Below are 15,849 nucleotides of genomic sequence, written 5' to 3' on the forward strand. Positions count from 1 at the left end.
ACGAAGGCCCGTCTGACCTTACTGGACATGACAGTTCGCTGGAGTGGATTTGTTCCTTTTGTGTTGATATCACATGTAAAGGTCAAGCTTTCAGCTGTTGTGTGATGCAGCATTCATTGACGGGACTCCTTTATAAATAAGAATAAAAGGCTAATGATATTCTTGCAGGATAGACCTCGACTCCACCGATAAGCCGTCTTTCGTATTGAATTCAGTTCCTCTCTATGCTGGGGATGAATGCACCAATGAGGAGCCTGACCGTGAGTAACCTGGTCCCACAATCCCATCCGTCCATGACTCCGCCACTCAGTGTTGCATATATGCCTTGTCTGATGTGGTGGACATTATTTGTCGATATAATTGTACCCGTTTGGTACACCATATGCCATGTTGACTAACTGTTGTGTGTTATTTACAGGGTATGCCTGATCGCATGTTATGTGCAGTGCTGGAGCAATTTCAGCTTTACTTTTCCCGTTGGTATGTGCGTTTTGTTTCAGTGAGTGTGCGATATCCATGTTTTATTATTGTCCTCGGTAAGAATGGCTCTAGTGCCAATATTATGCAGTCTCATTATCAGTCGCCTGTCGTTTGTGTTGCGCCGAAGATCCAGTGTGATCTTTGCAGAAGGTAAGTCGGTATTTCTATGTCAAGTCAACAGTCTGTGTTTTATGTACATCATATGCTTGATTGTGTTTAATGGTGGCTGTGCAACACTACAATACATACTGTTTGGTACCATTCAGAGCTGTGTCCTCATGTCGTACTGTACAGCCACAATGAACACATAGCTCAAATCTGTTTGCATGCTGTAGTTACTAAATGTTTCTGTGCTTAGGACTTTTGATATGACACTTCCTCTGAGGTGTTTTTTCATGCCACGTAATTATAGTAATTAGCATTTAGCCTGTTATAAGTTTTTGCTTTTTTCCCAAACTAAATCTCTTTTTATTTTCTAATATTTAATTTTGTAATGTAAGTGCTTAGAGCACATATAGAGGTAGCATCTAATAAAGAATAAATCCAATGGCTACAAACGGATTTTAAGCTTTGGCTGATGTGTGGTTTAAGTTAGCATTTGTGGTCGATGTGCTTTTGTCTTCCAGATCCACTCTCTCTATAGCACAGCGAGCCCAAGCATGCTGAAGAGGAAGCAGAGCTCGCGGGTCGAGGCCCAGCCTATGACCGACTTTGGGCCAGATGAAACACTGACAGACAGTGCAGACATACTTTGGATCAACAAACCAGTATGTGAACAATTCTCTGAAACCTTACCATGTGGCTCTTCTTCGCAATAATTTGTGACCCACACATACTCCCAAAAAGACATAATTAACAAGCTAAAACCTTGTCCGAACCAGGTGCAATTTAATAAAATAGGACACATTTATTCCATGTTATTATTATTATTATTATTATTATTATTATTATTTTGTCCAAACCAGTCATATATCCACCTTATTTTCAGTAAGCTGTTTCCTTTGTGTGAGACTTCTGATTCATTATTTGCTATAGGTAAATAACTAGAAGAATTAGAAAGTGCAGTAAACAGTAATACTATTTGCACTATAAACCAGTGTGTTTATGATTACACTATTACATTAAAATAATATGATAACAAATAACAGTTTGCATTATCAACCAGTATAACTGGCTGTTTTTGTATAGCTAAAATAACTGAAAGCAGCTGATACAAGAAGCACATTGAAGTTAAAAATAGCACCCAGTATCCAGCATTCAAGACATTTTCACAGCGTCTTGGTTTAGCCCCACCCACATTAAAATCTCATTGGTCCAAAATCCTATTCTTGTCTTGGTTTAGCCCCACCCACATTAAAATCTCATTGGTCCAAAATCCTATTCTTGTCTTGGTTTAGCCCCACCCACATTAAAATCTCATTGGTCCAAAATCCTCATAACTCATAAATGAGTAGTTCAGTTAAATTATTTCACTTACACTATTGTCATTCCAAAACTGTATTTATTTTTTCATTAAACACAAATGGTGTTTTGAATAATGTTCTCTCTTTTTCATTTAACAAAAGTATACACTGACCAGAAACTTTCAAGATACAAAAAGGACAAAAAACTATTATAAATGTAGCTCATCTTGTGCACTATATTCCAAGTTTTTTAAACCATACAATAGCTGTTTGTGAGAAACAGATTGACATTTGTGACCCTGGACCACAAAACCAGTCATAAGGGTCAGTTTTTGGCCGAGATACAACTATTTGAAAATCTGGAAGCTGATGGTGCAAAAAAAAAAAAAAATGTGGAGAAAATTGCCTTTAAAGTTGTCCAAATGAAGCAATGCATATTACTAATCAAAAATTAAGTTTTGATATATTTACAGGTGGAAATTTATAAAATATCTTTATGGAACATGATCTTAACTTAATATCCTAATGATTTTTTGGCATTAAAAAAAAATCGATAATTTTGACCCATACAATGTATTGTTGGCTATTGCTACAAATATACCCGTGCTACTTATGACTGGTTTTGTGCTCCAGGGTCACATTTATTCATTGAAAATCTTCTGTTTATTGAAAATATTCTACTGTATAGCAGAGATAAAAATTTCACTGAATATTTGTTTGGCATAAGAAAACTTATAGCACACAAATCACAACAGACACTACACTCTTAAAAAAAGATATGAAACCGGTCACTAGGGTGGTACCCTTTCAAAATGTAGTGAAATGTACCATAAATGTACAAATATGTACACATTTTAGGTATGAATATTCACCCTTTAGGGGGTAAATAAGATACAAAAGTGTACATTTTGCAAGGGTACCACCCCAGTGACAGCTTTTGTATCTTTATTTCTGAGAGTGTAGTGTACCCGCTCAGTTAGGAAAAGGTGTAAAACTGAAACCTTGAGGATGTTCCATTCTCTAAAACAGATTGTGTTCTTTGTCCTCAGTGGGTTCATTCTCTCCTGCGGGCCTGTGCCATAATCAGTGTCATTTCGGTGTGTATGAATACACCTAAGACCTTTGAGCACTACCCACCCCTGCAGTATGTCACTTTTGCCTTGGATACGCTGCTGATGTTCCTCTACACTGCAGAAATGATCGCCAAAATGCATATCAGGGGCATCATCAAGGTAACACACTCAATCAGCATTGTCACAATTTACAACAGAACAAGGAAGAGGAAAAAAGACTGTGTCCTTTGGCAGTGAATAAAGTAGGCAGGTGGCTAAATAACATATGGACAGTTTAATTGGCGAATCAAGGATAACAACCGCACAGAGCGACATTTGCTTCCTGAACCTGCAAAGAGATGCCTGGAAATTTCTTTATCTGTCTTCTAGCATGGAAAGCAGTAAGGTTTATGTAGAAGATAGAGTAATTAATTTGTTCCTTTAAACCTGAGATCGTGTGAGGACAGGTGATTAACCTTGCAGCAATTATATGCGTAGTTAACACATGCATTTTAATTTTATTGAAGGAGAGTAGCTCGCAGCATTATTATACTTGTGACCCTTAAAGGGGTCCTATTATGCTTTTTCACTTTTTTAATTTTAGTCAGTGTGTAGTGTGTATGTTTGGGCATAAAAAAGATCTAGAAAGTTACAAATCTCAAAGTCCACTCCAAAGGGAGATATTTCGTTTTTTAAAAATCCCTTTTCAAGAACTACAACGAACGGCTCGTTTGGACTACAGCAGTTCGCCAATCACAACGCACTGGGACAGCTAACCAATCACAACAAAAAAAATTTTCAGAAGGCGGACCTTCATCAAAGCCGGAACTAATCGAGCCGTTTGTGCCAGGCTGGGGAGAAAGGTATTTTAATAATGTAAATTATGTGAAAAATAATGCGTTTTTCGAACCACCAAGCATGAGAGCATGTTCTAGTACACCCCCAAAACAAAATCAATACTTTGTAAAAGAGCATAATAGGACCCCTTTAACTCAGTTAATTAGGCCAGTATATTTGTTTTGTATTTCCATCTTTTGAGTGCATGTTATGATCTGTGAAATTCAGTGACATGTTGTTTTCTTTATCTCTGTTAGCAGGTATATTTTTGACATTAGGTATATTCTGGACTCGGAGACATGATTAGTTGGTAATGCAGTAGTCTAAGCACTGAATTAATGTAAATAATTCATTATCTGTTGCGAATTAGGCAATCTGTTTTAATCTAAGTAACGCATTCATCAGCACAAACAATATTCCAAATTCAATCTCTGCCAGTTGCTGTTAATAAAGTCAGTCAGACCTTCACTTAGTTTTTAAGCTATCCATTTAATAAATCATGGTTTTTGGTCTACTAATTTAGTGTGAGATCTGAGCACGATAGCTAATTAGAGGCTCTGAAATCCCAGGGGATTTCTGGGCAGATGTCTTGGGAGAACAAGTGCTTCAGCCAATGAAGTATCTGTCTCTCTATCTAAGAAAAGCCACCGGTGCATGAAGGCAATCTGCACTCAAGCAAACAAACCTGAGCATGTCACACCTCTGATGTCATTTCCTGTGGACCAGCTGTGCGTGTGAATAGGTAGTTGACATGATAAACCCTGTGTTGTGACATGCAGCAATTCATTTAAAATAAATCTTGAATGACCTTAAATGTATATTTAGAGGATATATGGAATATTTTTACTTTAAAAAGTATAGATATATGTACTACCATTCAGCGGTTTGGGGTCGGTAAGATATTTGAATGTTTTGAGCTTTTTAGTGCTCACCCAAGGCTGCCTTTATTTGATCAGAAATACAGTAAAACAGTAATATTGCAGTTTTTCCTATTTTAATATATTTTTGTCACATGATCCTTCAGAAATCAATCTAATATGCTGATTGAAAACAGTTGTGCTGCTTAATAATTTTTCCTGGATTCTTTGATAAATAGAATGTTCAAAAGAAGTGAACTATTTGAAATAGTAATGAATTAGTCACATTATAAATTTGAAATGAATTAGTCACATTATAAATGTCTTTACTGATTTTATTTCTTTAACCAGACATTTAAAATCATAACAGGACTATTTAAAATTAATTTTTGAATGCTTAAAAGAAATGCTTAAGAGACCAGTAACATGAATGAGAATATGGGTATGTTATGCATCCACTACCTGAATATAAAGGACTCCTAGCTCCTGTTTTTGGTTTGTCATTATTATTTACTGTATTCTTTGTGTGCTTTACCATTAGAGACATAGTTTGATAGTTCTCATTACATACCTAAACCATGTTTAGGTCTTCTAGTGCACACTTGTTTGTCCATGTCTGGCAGGATAAATACTCTGAAGTGCTCACACTTCTGTTTGCTGAATTTCTCTGGCTCTGTTGTTTACAGCTGCCACAATCTTTCATTAAACCGGCGGACCAGCTGCCACTCACCTGTGGACTTTCATTTACAGCCTGTGTCTTATCACCTGCCTCTGTTTCCAGGGAGAGAACTCCTATGTTAAAGACCGCTGGTGCGTGTTTGATGGCTTTATGGTGGTCTTCCTCTGGGTCTCTCTTGTGCTTCAGGTAAGGAAATTATCTTCAGTGTTATTTCCCAAGTAAATTGTTTCTTTCAAATTAAAAAGAACTGAGCTCCATAGGGAACTCCACTCATCCACTTGTTCCTCTGAATGGTCTCAAGGTGTTTGAAATAGCAGAGATTGTGGACCAAATGTCACCCTGGGGAATGTTACGCATACCGAGGGCCCTCATTATGATCCGAGCCTTCCGAATCTACTTCCGATTTGAACTGCCGCGTTCCCGCATAACCAACATTCTCAAGTAAGAGCCCCACGAGCCCAAATAATGTGAGAAATGGCAGCTTGTTTCCATATCAGCCACTTAAAATTCCCTTCCTCTCAGGCGGTCGGGGGAGCAGATTTGGAGTGTGTCCATATTTTTGCTCTTCTTCCTGCTCCTGTATGGAATCCTGGGGGTTCAGATGTTTGGAACCTTCAATCATCACTGCGTCACCAATGAAACACAGAAAGGGTAAGCAAGTTTCAGCACTATTTTCTTTAAACTATGGAACCCTTTTTTTACAACAGGATATTAAAAAGGTTAAAAAAAATTAATATTTAATCATTAAAAAGGCAATAAAAAAAAAAGTAAAATTATATAATATAATATAAAAATTATTTTTAAAAAATGTAAAAAATTTAAAAGGTAATTGTGACTTGATATCTCATAATTCGGACTTTTTTTCTCATGAGTTTACATCTCACAGTTCTGTTTTTTGTTTCCACCATGAAATAAAAAATAAAAAGGTACTTACAACTTTTTTTATCTAAGAATTCTGACTTTTGTCTGCATTTATATCTCGCAATATCTGAGATATAAACTCATAATTCTAAGAAAAATAGCCTGAATTGTGAGATAAAAAAAATCATTTTATAATTACTTTTTGCTATTTTTTATCCCGTGGCAGAAATAAGCTTCCATATTAAATTCAATAAAATCAACTGTCTTAGATTTAACTTAATAGCCCAAGAAGTCAAGAACTGCTCTTTGTGTGGGGAGTTTTATCACACTCCTTTTGGTTTATTATCCCTGGGATGAATCGGGATTTAACATTATGCTGCAATTTTTCCTGGCATCAGCGCGATATAAGAAGTATGCGTCTGTTGCTGTACACCTCCCACACACATCTGTTCTTTGGAATATAAATCCCATCAACAGCTGTAAATGGTATTAATAACAGATCATCATTTTCATTGTGCGATGTCACGGCCTCATAAACACTAAACAGTAAGAACAGCCACATTATATGATACGTTTGTCTGAATTTCTCATTTCACATGGAGGTGCTTGATAAGCCAACAGAAATTAATGTCTAAAAATGAACAGTAAATCTTGCTAGAACACTCGCATGCATCCCAACTTAAGGGCGTGACGAAAGCAGGGTTGAGCGCAGTCTTAATGTAGTGTGTGTATGGAGCTGAGGAGGTGGTTCTCTTTTAAAACCCAGGCCTATTTAATATTCCTTTGCAAATGAGTGGCATGTCAGAGCCGGCTCTAAAACAAAGAGCCTAAACCATAAGCAACAGAGGAGTGTGCTGAGCACTAATCACAATAATTAACGTTTCCTGTGTTGCCTGGGCGTCGTGCACATGCTCGCCTCTTTTCAGCAGCCTGGCCTCAATCCGTCTATGTGCATGAGAGAAAAGAGCTCCTATACTGCAAGATATCTCACCCTGTAGTGGCATTCAACATATTATTATTCAAAACGGGTTAGGCACAGGTTAAAAATATTTACAATATTGAATATGTGTGTACGGGCAGGATTTTCATGCATCACTCAAGTGGAAGTGTATTTCAGAAAAACTCATTGTTGATTATCTTGCAGAACTACAGTATGTGTCCTTGGCACAGAGTAGCAGGGATTTGAATCACACAGGGATTCAATGGAATAAATGTGCAAGGGAGTTTACCAGACTCTTGTCTGTTGGGGATACATTTTTAGATTTGATGACATGACGTTTTATTTTTCAGGTGCTTAAATATGGATGAGAACAGGCCTCATGACCTTGCCAATCATAAACTGTCACCTTGTTCAGAAAATGTCCCACAAATTTCTCTCAATTACAGACATAGGCTACAGCATGTTATGACAGGTGATCAATATGATACAATCTCTTTTTCTGTCTCTATGCCATTTAAGACACATTATTTACTAATAACACTTTTTTTTTTTAAATCATAAAAAATATTAATCAAAAGGCATGTCCATTTTCAAATGAAATGAATAATTTATGGTGCTATTCACAGGGATGATCTCTTCGGCGGATTATTTTTCACTGTATAATCAGAGCTATTTTAATTCGCCGTTGTGTCTCTGATTGGCCTTTGTGATACTGCAATCAATGATCCCCACTCATTTCGGAGTCCTTAATAAACAATTTGAAAGTATGTCTGGCGAGCCAATTTGAACGCATTAATTTTCATTAGAGACATCAAGTGCCTCCTGAAGTAACACCTGCAGTGGTGGAAAGAGTACTGAAAAAATATACTCAAGTAAAAATACCATTACCTTCCAAAAAATGTAGTGTGAGTAGAGTAAAAGTACTTGTCCAAAAAACTACTTGAGTAAGAGTAAAAGAGTAGCCTATTTAAAAGTACTCATGAGTATTGAGTAGTGAGCGGGCCTGCAAGAACTCCAGCACTGTACCAATCGGGCAGTTAACTGGGTCAAGCAGGCGGTCTCCGCACCATGAAGTGAAGAGCCTCCACTTCAGGGCGTACAGTTTCCTCGTTGAGGCAGCTCTAGATTGGAGGATGGTCTCAACAACCTCAGTTGAGCGACCAGATGCTATGAGTTGTGCCCCCTCAGGGGCCACACCCACAGCTTCCACAACTCTGGGCGGGGGTGAAAGATCATACCCTCCGCCTGTGAGAGGAGATCTCTCCTGACGGGAATCTCCCATGGAGTGCCGTCGAGGAGAGAAATCAGGTCCGAGAACCATACTCGACCCGGCCAGAACGGGGCTACTAGCAATAGACAGACCCCGTCCCGACGCACTCTCTCTAAAACTCCCGGGAGCAGAGCGATCGGGGGAAAGGCGTACAGACGAAGCCTCGGCCAAGTCTGTACCATAGCATCCAGCCCCAGTGGAGCTGGATGAGTCAGAGAGAACCAGAGGGGACATTGCGATGTCGTCTGAGTCGCAAACAAGTCCACCTGAGCCTGGCCAAAAACTCTCCATATCTGCTTCACCACCTCGGGATGAAGCATCCATTCCCCGGGCCTCGGCCCCTGCCTCGACAGGATGTCTGCTCCCATATTGAGATGCCCAGGAATATGAACTGCCCTCAGCGAGAGGAGCTTGCCGAACAAAAAGTGTTGAACTTGAAAATTGTTTATGCGCGAGTTTACTTGCTAAATGAAGGCGGATAGTATAAAATGGATATAAAAAAAAAACGTTTTCACAGCGCGCATCACATGCTCAAACTGATCAAAAGTCAACAAGTTCGACAAGCAACAAGGACTTATCCAAGTGACTGCTGCAGAACGCACGCGAGAGAGAGACGAGGCAGCGCAGATCGCGCGTCTCATAAGTGAGTGGGAATTTACCGAACGTGGCACTTGCGGGAAAAAGTACAATTACTGATTGAAACTACTTAATTACTGTAACGTGAGTATTTGTAATTCGTTACTTCACACCCCTGAACACCTGTGGCCCAAACTAAAGCCGCCTGTGTGTGTTAATAGAATAGGTATATTACCATCTTACCAGAAATACCATGTAAGGTTCCATTAATGTCATCAGAAAAATACTGTTGTCATTTCTATTTAGAATGCTAAATACTGTTCTGTTTATATACTGTTCAGTTACCAAAGAGCAGATATAACCTAAGCAACATATAAAAAAGAAAATCTGAAAATCTGAGAGCATGAAAGTAGCAGGAAAGAATACAATTTAATCCCTTGTAGCTTCAAATGTTATCTGTCACTATAGTAACAAACATTAATCTCAAGAACAGGACTGCATTTAGTAAAAAAATGAATTTTTCTCTTGTTTTCCAGTCAAATATCTGAACACCCTTAAAACATTAACATTTATTAAAGATCATTTGAGAGCTTAAATTGCATAAGACGTTAAGACTTGTTTTCAGACAATATATATTGTTATATTATTATATTAAATATATTATTTTTGTTATTATTTTTGTACCCTTTGGCAAATAGTATTTAATGAGTTTTATGTTTAAAACAAGAAACAAATATACCAATAAAGATAATTTAATTGTATATATTCTCTCTGAATATAAGTCTTCACAAGTAAATTTTTTAACAAAATCTTGTTTTATTAAAATAGACACAACTATAGTGTGTGTGTGTGTGTGTGTGTGTGAACAAGAACAGAAAAACAGATTTAAACAAAATTGTGTTTCTGTTCTAAACTTCATTTCTTTTAATTGTCTAAAATGTGCAATCTACTGCATTAAATTATGTAGAGCAAATGTGAACTCAAAAATACTTTTTGCTGTTAACAAACTGGATTCCCAGCATGCTTTGCATTTTGCATGGGACTTAATGTGAAGAGTAAAAATGTCATTATTTTATGTGTTTTAGAGCAAGACAAGAAAAGGGGGAGACTTGATATTGTTTAATGTTCTGGGTGTATTGATAAAAGTATTCATTCAAGTAATTGATATTATATATAATATATAGTATTATATGTAATACTTTTTAAATATGTATTTAATAATTTATTTATATAAACTCCTGTGTCCTGTACAGGGCAATTAGAATCACACGTGTTAGTAAATACGGTTGTAAGTCCTAAATGCTGACTGTGTAAATGTTGCCAGAGAGGAGCAGGATAACATTGCTAGTCTGTGAGAAAACACCAGATGGCCTGTTACAATATAATGGTTAATTTGATCAGATTTAACATTTGATGATGATTCTTTGAAAACACACTCTGGTCTTTTTCCAGTAATGTGACATGGAACAGCCTGGCGATCCCTGATACACACTGCTCTCCGAACGGGGAGGGTTATCAGTGTCCGACGGGGTTTAAGTGTGTGGATCTGGAAGACTTGGGACTCAGCAGACAGGAACTTGGATACAGTGGCTTCAATGAGCTTGGTGAGTCATTGTGATGCCATTGAAGTCATTGTCATTGTCATTGGTGAGTGACATTTGTCCATCTGCAATGATAAAATGATGTTTGTAATTTTGTTTATTTTCTGTGAATTTTTATTATTCGTTTTTCTTTATCTCTCTCTAGTTTGCACCTGGAAATTTCTTCTGCTGTTGCTAAAAATCTAATATTATGAATATAAATATGAATTATGAATATCATTGAATTTCTTCCTTAAAGCCAGATTGGACACCCCTGGCATACACTAAAAGCATTTTCCCTGGCCTATTTATTAGGAAATTTGAATTAGCTTGGTTTAGTTTTAGTGGTCTGTGGAAAATTATACCATCTCTGCCCATTATTTACAGTGATTAAGAGCAATTATTCCCTTTTTTGACTAAGTGTGATTAATTGTAGCATTGTTGGCTGAAGCATTTTCAGTTGATCTATGCATAGTGTGCAAGTAAACATAAACAGATAAATGCCCTCTGTCGCTGCATTTAGGAAATGTAATATTTTCAGCAAAGCTTATATTTCAAAGCATTGTGAAGGCAGCTTCACAAATAGACCAGTTTATTTAAGCACCTTGATCTGTACGAAGCAGCATGTCACATTTTTATCTCTCCCATTTGAGATAAATCCACTAGAAAGGTACACAGAGCAGTGCTACTAATCTCCAAATAGCCATGAAGGGAGGCTTTTCCCTAAAAAAACAGTTGTGGCTTTGAACCGTTGACTTACAGAATACAGAGATCTGCGAAAGGGCCCTTCTTCGTCCTCTTTATAGAGTTCAGTACCCAGATAAGTCATGTGTAAGTCAACCAGAACCGCTCCTGCATCAGTGATCTTCAGCCCAACAGTGTTCAGTGTCGTCCATTCATCCGTGTTCACAGTGCGGTTTGCAGCCTCAACAACAATGCCTTTTTTGGGGCTTCCAAGATTCATGGATGCAGAAACATAAAGTATGATTGGGAAAAAGTCCAATGTCAGGGTTAATATATTTTATCTTTCTGCTAATCCAATTGGACTGCCAATATTTTCTCTGACCCCACCACAAAATTAAGTCCCATGTTTGTTTTTTAATTTAAATTTGTTAATTATTTAAATGCATATATTTTATTTACATTAAATCTCTAATTTTTGTTGGTTTTATTCAATTAAATTAATTTAAAACAGTATTAACTGAGTTGTAGGAATATAGTCAAATATTTTGGAATATCAATGTTCAAGGATTGCTGAGCTATTGTTTTTTTTCTTACAAAAATGTAAGTCTTAGTATTCTCTCTTAGGCCATTCAGGATGAAATGGGAATAGAGTTTCTTTTTCCCTTTTGCTAGGCATCTCTGGACACAGTGATTTATCCCTAAGTGATTTTTAATGGGAGTCCTTAGTTTGCCAAGTGCATTTCCCTCTAATTCATCCAGGGAAGGACTCTGTTACTGTTTATACTGAAGTATGTGCTTTATCTAATGTGAATTACATATCGATTGAACACAGTTTTTTTAGACAAAGCCAAGTGAATAGTTTACAGTACTTCATTAATATAGGTCCCTGTAAAGGATATGTTGTATGGTTGGTGAAGCTAACCTTTACAGGGCTCTGCCAGTGTCCTTGGCCCATTCTGCCCCTGGACCTGGTAGGAAATGGCAGGAAGCAGAACTGAGTGGCATGCTTCCTGCTGGCCTTTGGCAGCCATATCGCAGCACGGCATCATGGGTCACCGTGAGTGCAGAGATAACATCATTGAGGGCTTGGAACTAGAGAGCATCTCAAACACTGTGTGTATGAAATAATGGTGTAAATGCTGTGTAAGAAACAGTGTTTTAAACTAGTATCTATTAATATTTTTTATTAAATTTTAGTTGCACAGTATATTTATATAATGTATATTTAAATTTTGGTTTTAGTAACTTTATTATGTGATAGTGCCATAATGATGGTCATCCCTATTCATTTTTTACTGTATGGAAAAGATAATAAAATACTGAGCTAAACATTAGCTCAGTATTTTAACTCTTTTGTGTAACACAGGGCTTGGAACAGTGTGAGGATGGCTAAATAACAGAATTAATACTGTAAATAACAACAGACTATTAATTTAAGTTCCTTGAGGATTTGTCCTCGTTCCTCTCATCTTTTATGAAGAAATCACACGTGTATGATTAAAAAGACATAATACAACATAGCCATGAAAGCAATCTGTCCTTGATTGTGTAGTTCTTCATTTAGTCTAGTTCCTTTGATACTCAGATACTTTTACACTCCAGCACAACATGGAATCAAAGAGTACTTCAAAAGTGAGGATAACCATCTCATTCATCTGTTTGGAGAGAGAAGCAAATAGCTGGGTAATAGGAAGCACCTGACAAGGTCCACTAATGCCAAGACTGTGTTTATGTCTGAATTTTTGTATCTCAGTGCCCAGTCAGACCACTCTGGGGGCACAAGAACATCTCAGACATGGGCTTCTCCCCCTCCTCTGTCTTATTGCGTCCCCGTCGTGACCCTTCTTGTCGTCTCCTCTTGCAGGCACCAGTATATTCACTGTATATGAGGCAGCGTCTCAGGAGGGATGGGTCTTCATCATGTATCGAGCCATCGATAGCTTCCCATGCTGGCGCTCATATTTCTACTTCATCACGCTCATCTTCTTCCTCACCTGGCTGGTCAAGGTGGAAAAATCCTTTTCTTCTCACACCAGCGATCTGCAAAAACAAAGTCATAATCTGCACATGGGCCCTTCTTCATTTCTAGACATAGAAAAGTGAGGGTTATTCTAGGAGTCTAATATATTGTGTTATATTATACTTTGGGTGTTAAATTTTTTTAATGCAGTGCAGTTATTGTGTGCATACATGACCAGTGAGAAGTTTGGGGTCAGTAAGCTTAATAAAGGTTTTTGAAATACGTAACATTGGCTCACCAAAGATGCATTTATTTGATCAAAAATGCAGTAAAACAGAAATAGTATTACATTTTAAAATAATTGTTTTTATATTATTTTAATATATTTTAAAATATTTATTTCTGTGATGGCAGAGCTGAATTTTCAGAAGTCATTAGTCTTCAGAGTCACTTGATCCTTCAGAAATCATTATAATATGCATTATAATAACATTTCTTCTTATTATTATTATTATTTAGAACAGTTGTGATGCTTTTTTGTGATAGGTTTCTTTTTTTCAAGATTCTTTGATGTATAGAAAGTTTGTACATTTTATTTGTTTTAAATGTCTTTGCTATGACTTTTTATCAATATAATCATCCATAATCATCCTTGCTCAGTACAGTAGGTATTAATTAATTAATAAGTATTAATTACTTAAAAAAACTGACTTTTGAAATGTAGTGTGGACCTCAGTGGAAAAAAAACAATTATGACTTGACCCCATTTAGTTCACATAGTTAAGGAATGTTCAGAGTTCAATGCAAGTTAAGCTCTGCTGAAAGGAAATCAGTTTGTAACAAACAGAATTAAACCTCATTAAATGTTGAAGATGACAGTGTTACATATGATATATTATATCAATTTTATCATTAACACAGATCTGTTTTCATACTTTTCACTTATATGCCAGACAACAAGAACAAGCATTCAATAAAATCATAATTTCTGGGCATTTATTAACTTTGTGTCATTTCTTTTGCTTGTGTTCCCAGAATGTGTTCATCGCTGTGATTATAGAAACGTTTGCTGAGATCAGAGTGCAGTTCCAGCAGATGTGGGGATCCCGGAGCAGCACCACGTCAACAGCTACTACACAGGTAAACCAAACACACTTGCGCACATGTGCACAAAAAGCAGCCTTTGGTGTATGACTCATTTCCCATATTTGTTAATCTCTTTGATCAATATGTATGGGCAGATGTAATTAAACCAACTAAAGCAAAAATATCAAAACCTTCAATATCAGCATTTATGATTATTAATCACAGACCAACATCTGAAGGAATTCTTCCCATAATTCTCTGGAGGCTTTGAGTCTGGCTTCCCTGGCCTTCAGCAGGCAGGATACACCCGGCAGCAAGCTGTTTTTTTTTAAAATAAATTTGGCTGCTTGTCAGGTGGGGGCCCCGAACGGCACAGAGAGATCTGATTGGGCGGCTGGCAAACTCAGGGGTGAGTCATAGAGGAACGTTGCTGAAAGTGCAACAGACCGAAAGAGAGGAAAAGACAGAGTGTGTATGTGTGTGTGTTTGCAGTTCTGTCATTCAGCCTAAATTTGATGTGACTGATCAACTGAAAGAATAGAAAGAATCAATTAACCCTAAATGCACTTGCTTTCCTGCCTGCAATCCTCTCCTGTGGGGAAACCTGTCCTGTTGATTTTATACAACCATCGCCTACCTAATGTTTGGTGAGAAATTCACACTAACTAAGCTAATGGTGCAAATGCACAGAAAATCTGGAGCGGGGGCGTGGTGTGAAAAGTTGTGTGTGTAATTGTGTGAACTGAGGCATAGTGTCTCCCTGGCTGCGCCAGTCACAGTGCCAGAGCCAGTCCTGGAGCAGAGCCTTGGAGGTTGGCATGAGTGGAGCTGGCAACACTTTTGGCAGCACAGGAGTGACCTGACCACCCTTATTCAAGTCTTATGGCTGTAGAAGTGCCCTCTGGGAAAAAGAACGGCTATAGCACACAACATTTATTCCAGCACTGCTTTAATGGGTTAAATCTCGTGAAGAAATATCTGATGCATGTGATCTCAAAATAAAACCAACAAAAACAAATCATGAAGAAAACGAAAGGATCTCTGAATTTGTCATTACTGTAATCCAAAATTAATCTTATTATTTTTACTAGAATAAAGTAATGACAATCAACCAGTTTGAAGTTTTTTAATTAATATACAGTAAATAATCCTAGGATATATAAATATTATATAATGAAATCTATAATTTCATATGCATGTGTATTTTATGTTTTTATTTTATTTCTATTATATTATTTAAAAAAAACTTTTATATACCATTCAAAAGTTTGTATATTTAAATCGGCAAGATTTTTTGATGTTTTGTGAAAGATGCTTACCAAGGCTACATTTATTTATTTGATCAAAAATACAGTAAAACAATATTGTGAACAATGTTTGCATATTTTTGTGTTTGTTTTCTATTTTAATACATTTTAAAATGACAATTATTTCTGTGATGGCAAAATTTTCAGCAGTCATTACTCCAGTCTTCAGTTTCCCAGGTTCCATCAGAAATGACTCCAATATGCTGTTTTGGTGCTAAAGTATATATATATATATATATATATATATACACAATATATATTACAGAGCGAAGGATAC

At 36.9% G+C, this 15,849-nt stretch overlaps 1 protein-coding gene across 1 annotated transcript; it reads left to right on the forward strand.

Annotated features, from left to right (window-relative positions):
• Positions 1-131: 131 nt before the first annotated feature.
• On the forward strand, positions 132-14,426 carry LOC107731743 (sodium leak channel non-selective protein-like). Its single transcript, XM_016542902.1, has 10 exons — positions 132-260; positions 1,107-1,247; positions 2,933-3,115; positions 5,411-5,494; positions 5,610-5,749; positions 5,831-5,959; positions 10,408-10,559; positions 13,084-13,226; positions 14,215-14,319; positions 14,421-14,426. Exons 1-10 carry the CDS (start codon positions 225-227, stop codon positions 14,424-14,426), a joined length of 1,119 nt encoding a protein of 372 aa, XP_016398388.1. The 5' UTR covers positions 132-224.
• The last annotated feature ends 1,423 nt before the right edge of the window (positions 14,427-15,849 follow it).

This window comes from Sinocyclocheilus rhinocerous, unplaced genomic scaffold (genome assembly GCF_001515625.1).
Source record: "Sinocyclocheilus rhinocerous isolate Xijiao unplaced genomic scaffold, SAMN03320098_v1.1 scaffold2083, whole genome shotgun sequence".
In the NCBI taxonomy this organism is placed as follows: domain Eukaryota; kingdom Metazoa; phylum Chordata; class Actinopteri; order Cypriniformes; family Cyprinidae; genus Sinocyclocheilus; species Sinocyclocheilus rhinocerous.

Coding starts and splice junctions, on each gene's coding strand:
- LOC107731743 (XM_016542902.1), top strand. CDS start 225: ATGCTGGGGATGAATGCACCAATGAGGAGCCTGACC. Junction 261..1,106: donor CACCAATGAGGAGCCTGACC/GTGAGTAACCTG, acceptor TTTGTCTTCCAG/ATCCACTCTCTCTATAGCAC. Junction 10,560..13,083: donor CAGTGGCTTCAATGAGCTTG/GTGAGTCATTGT, acceptor CTCCTCTTGCAG/GCACCAGTATATTCACTGTA.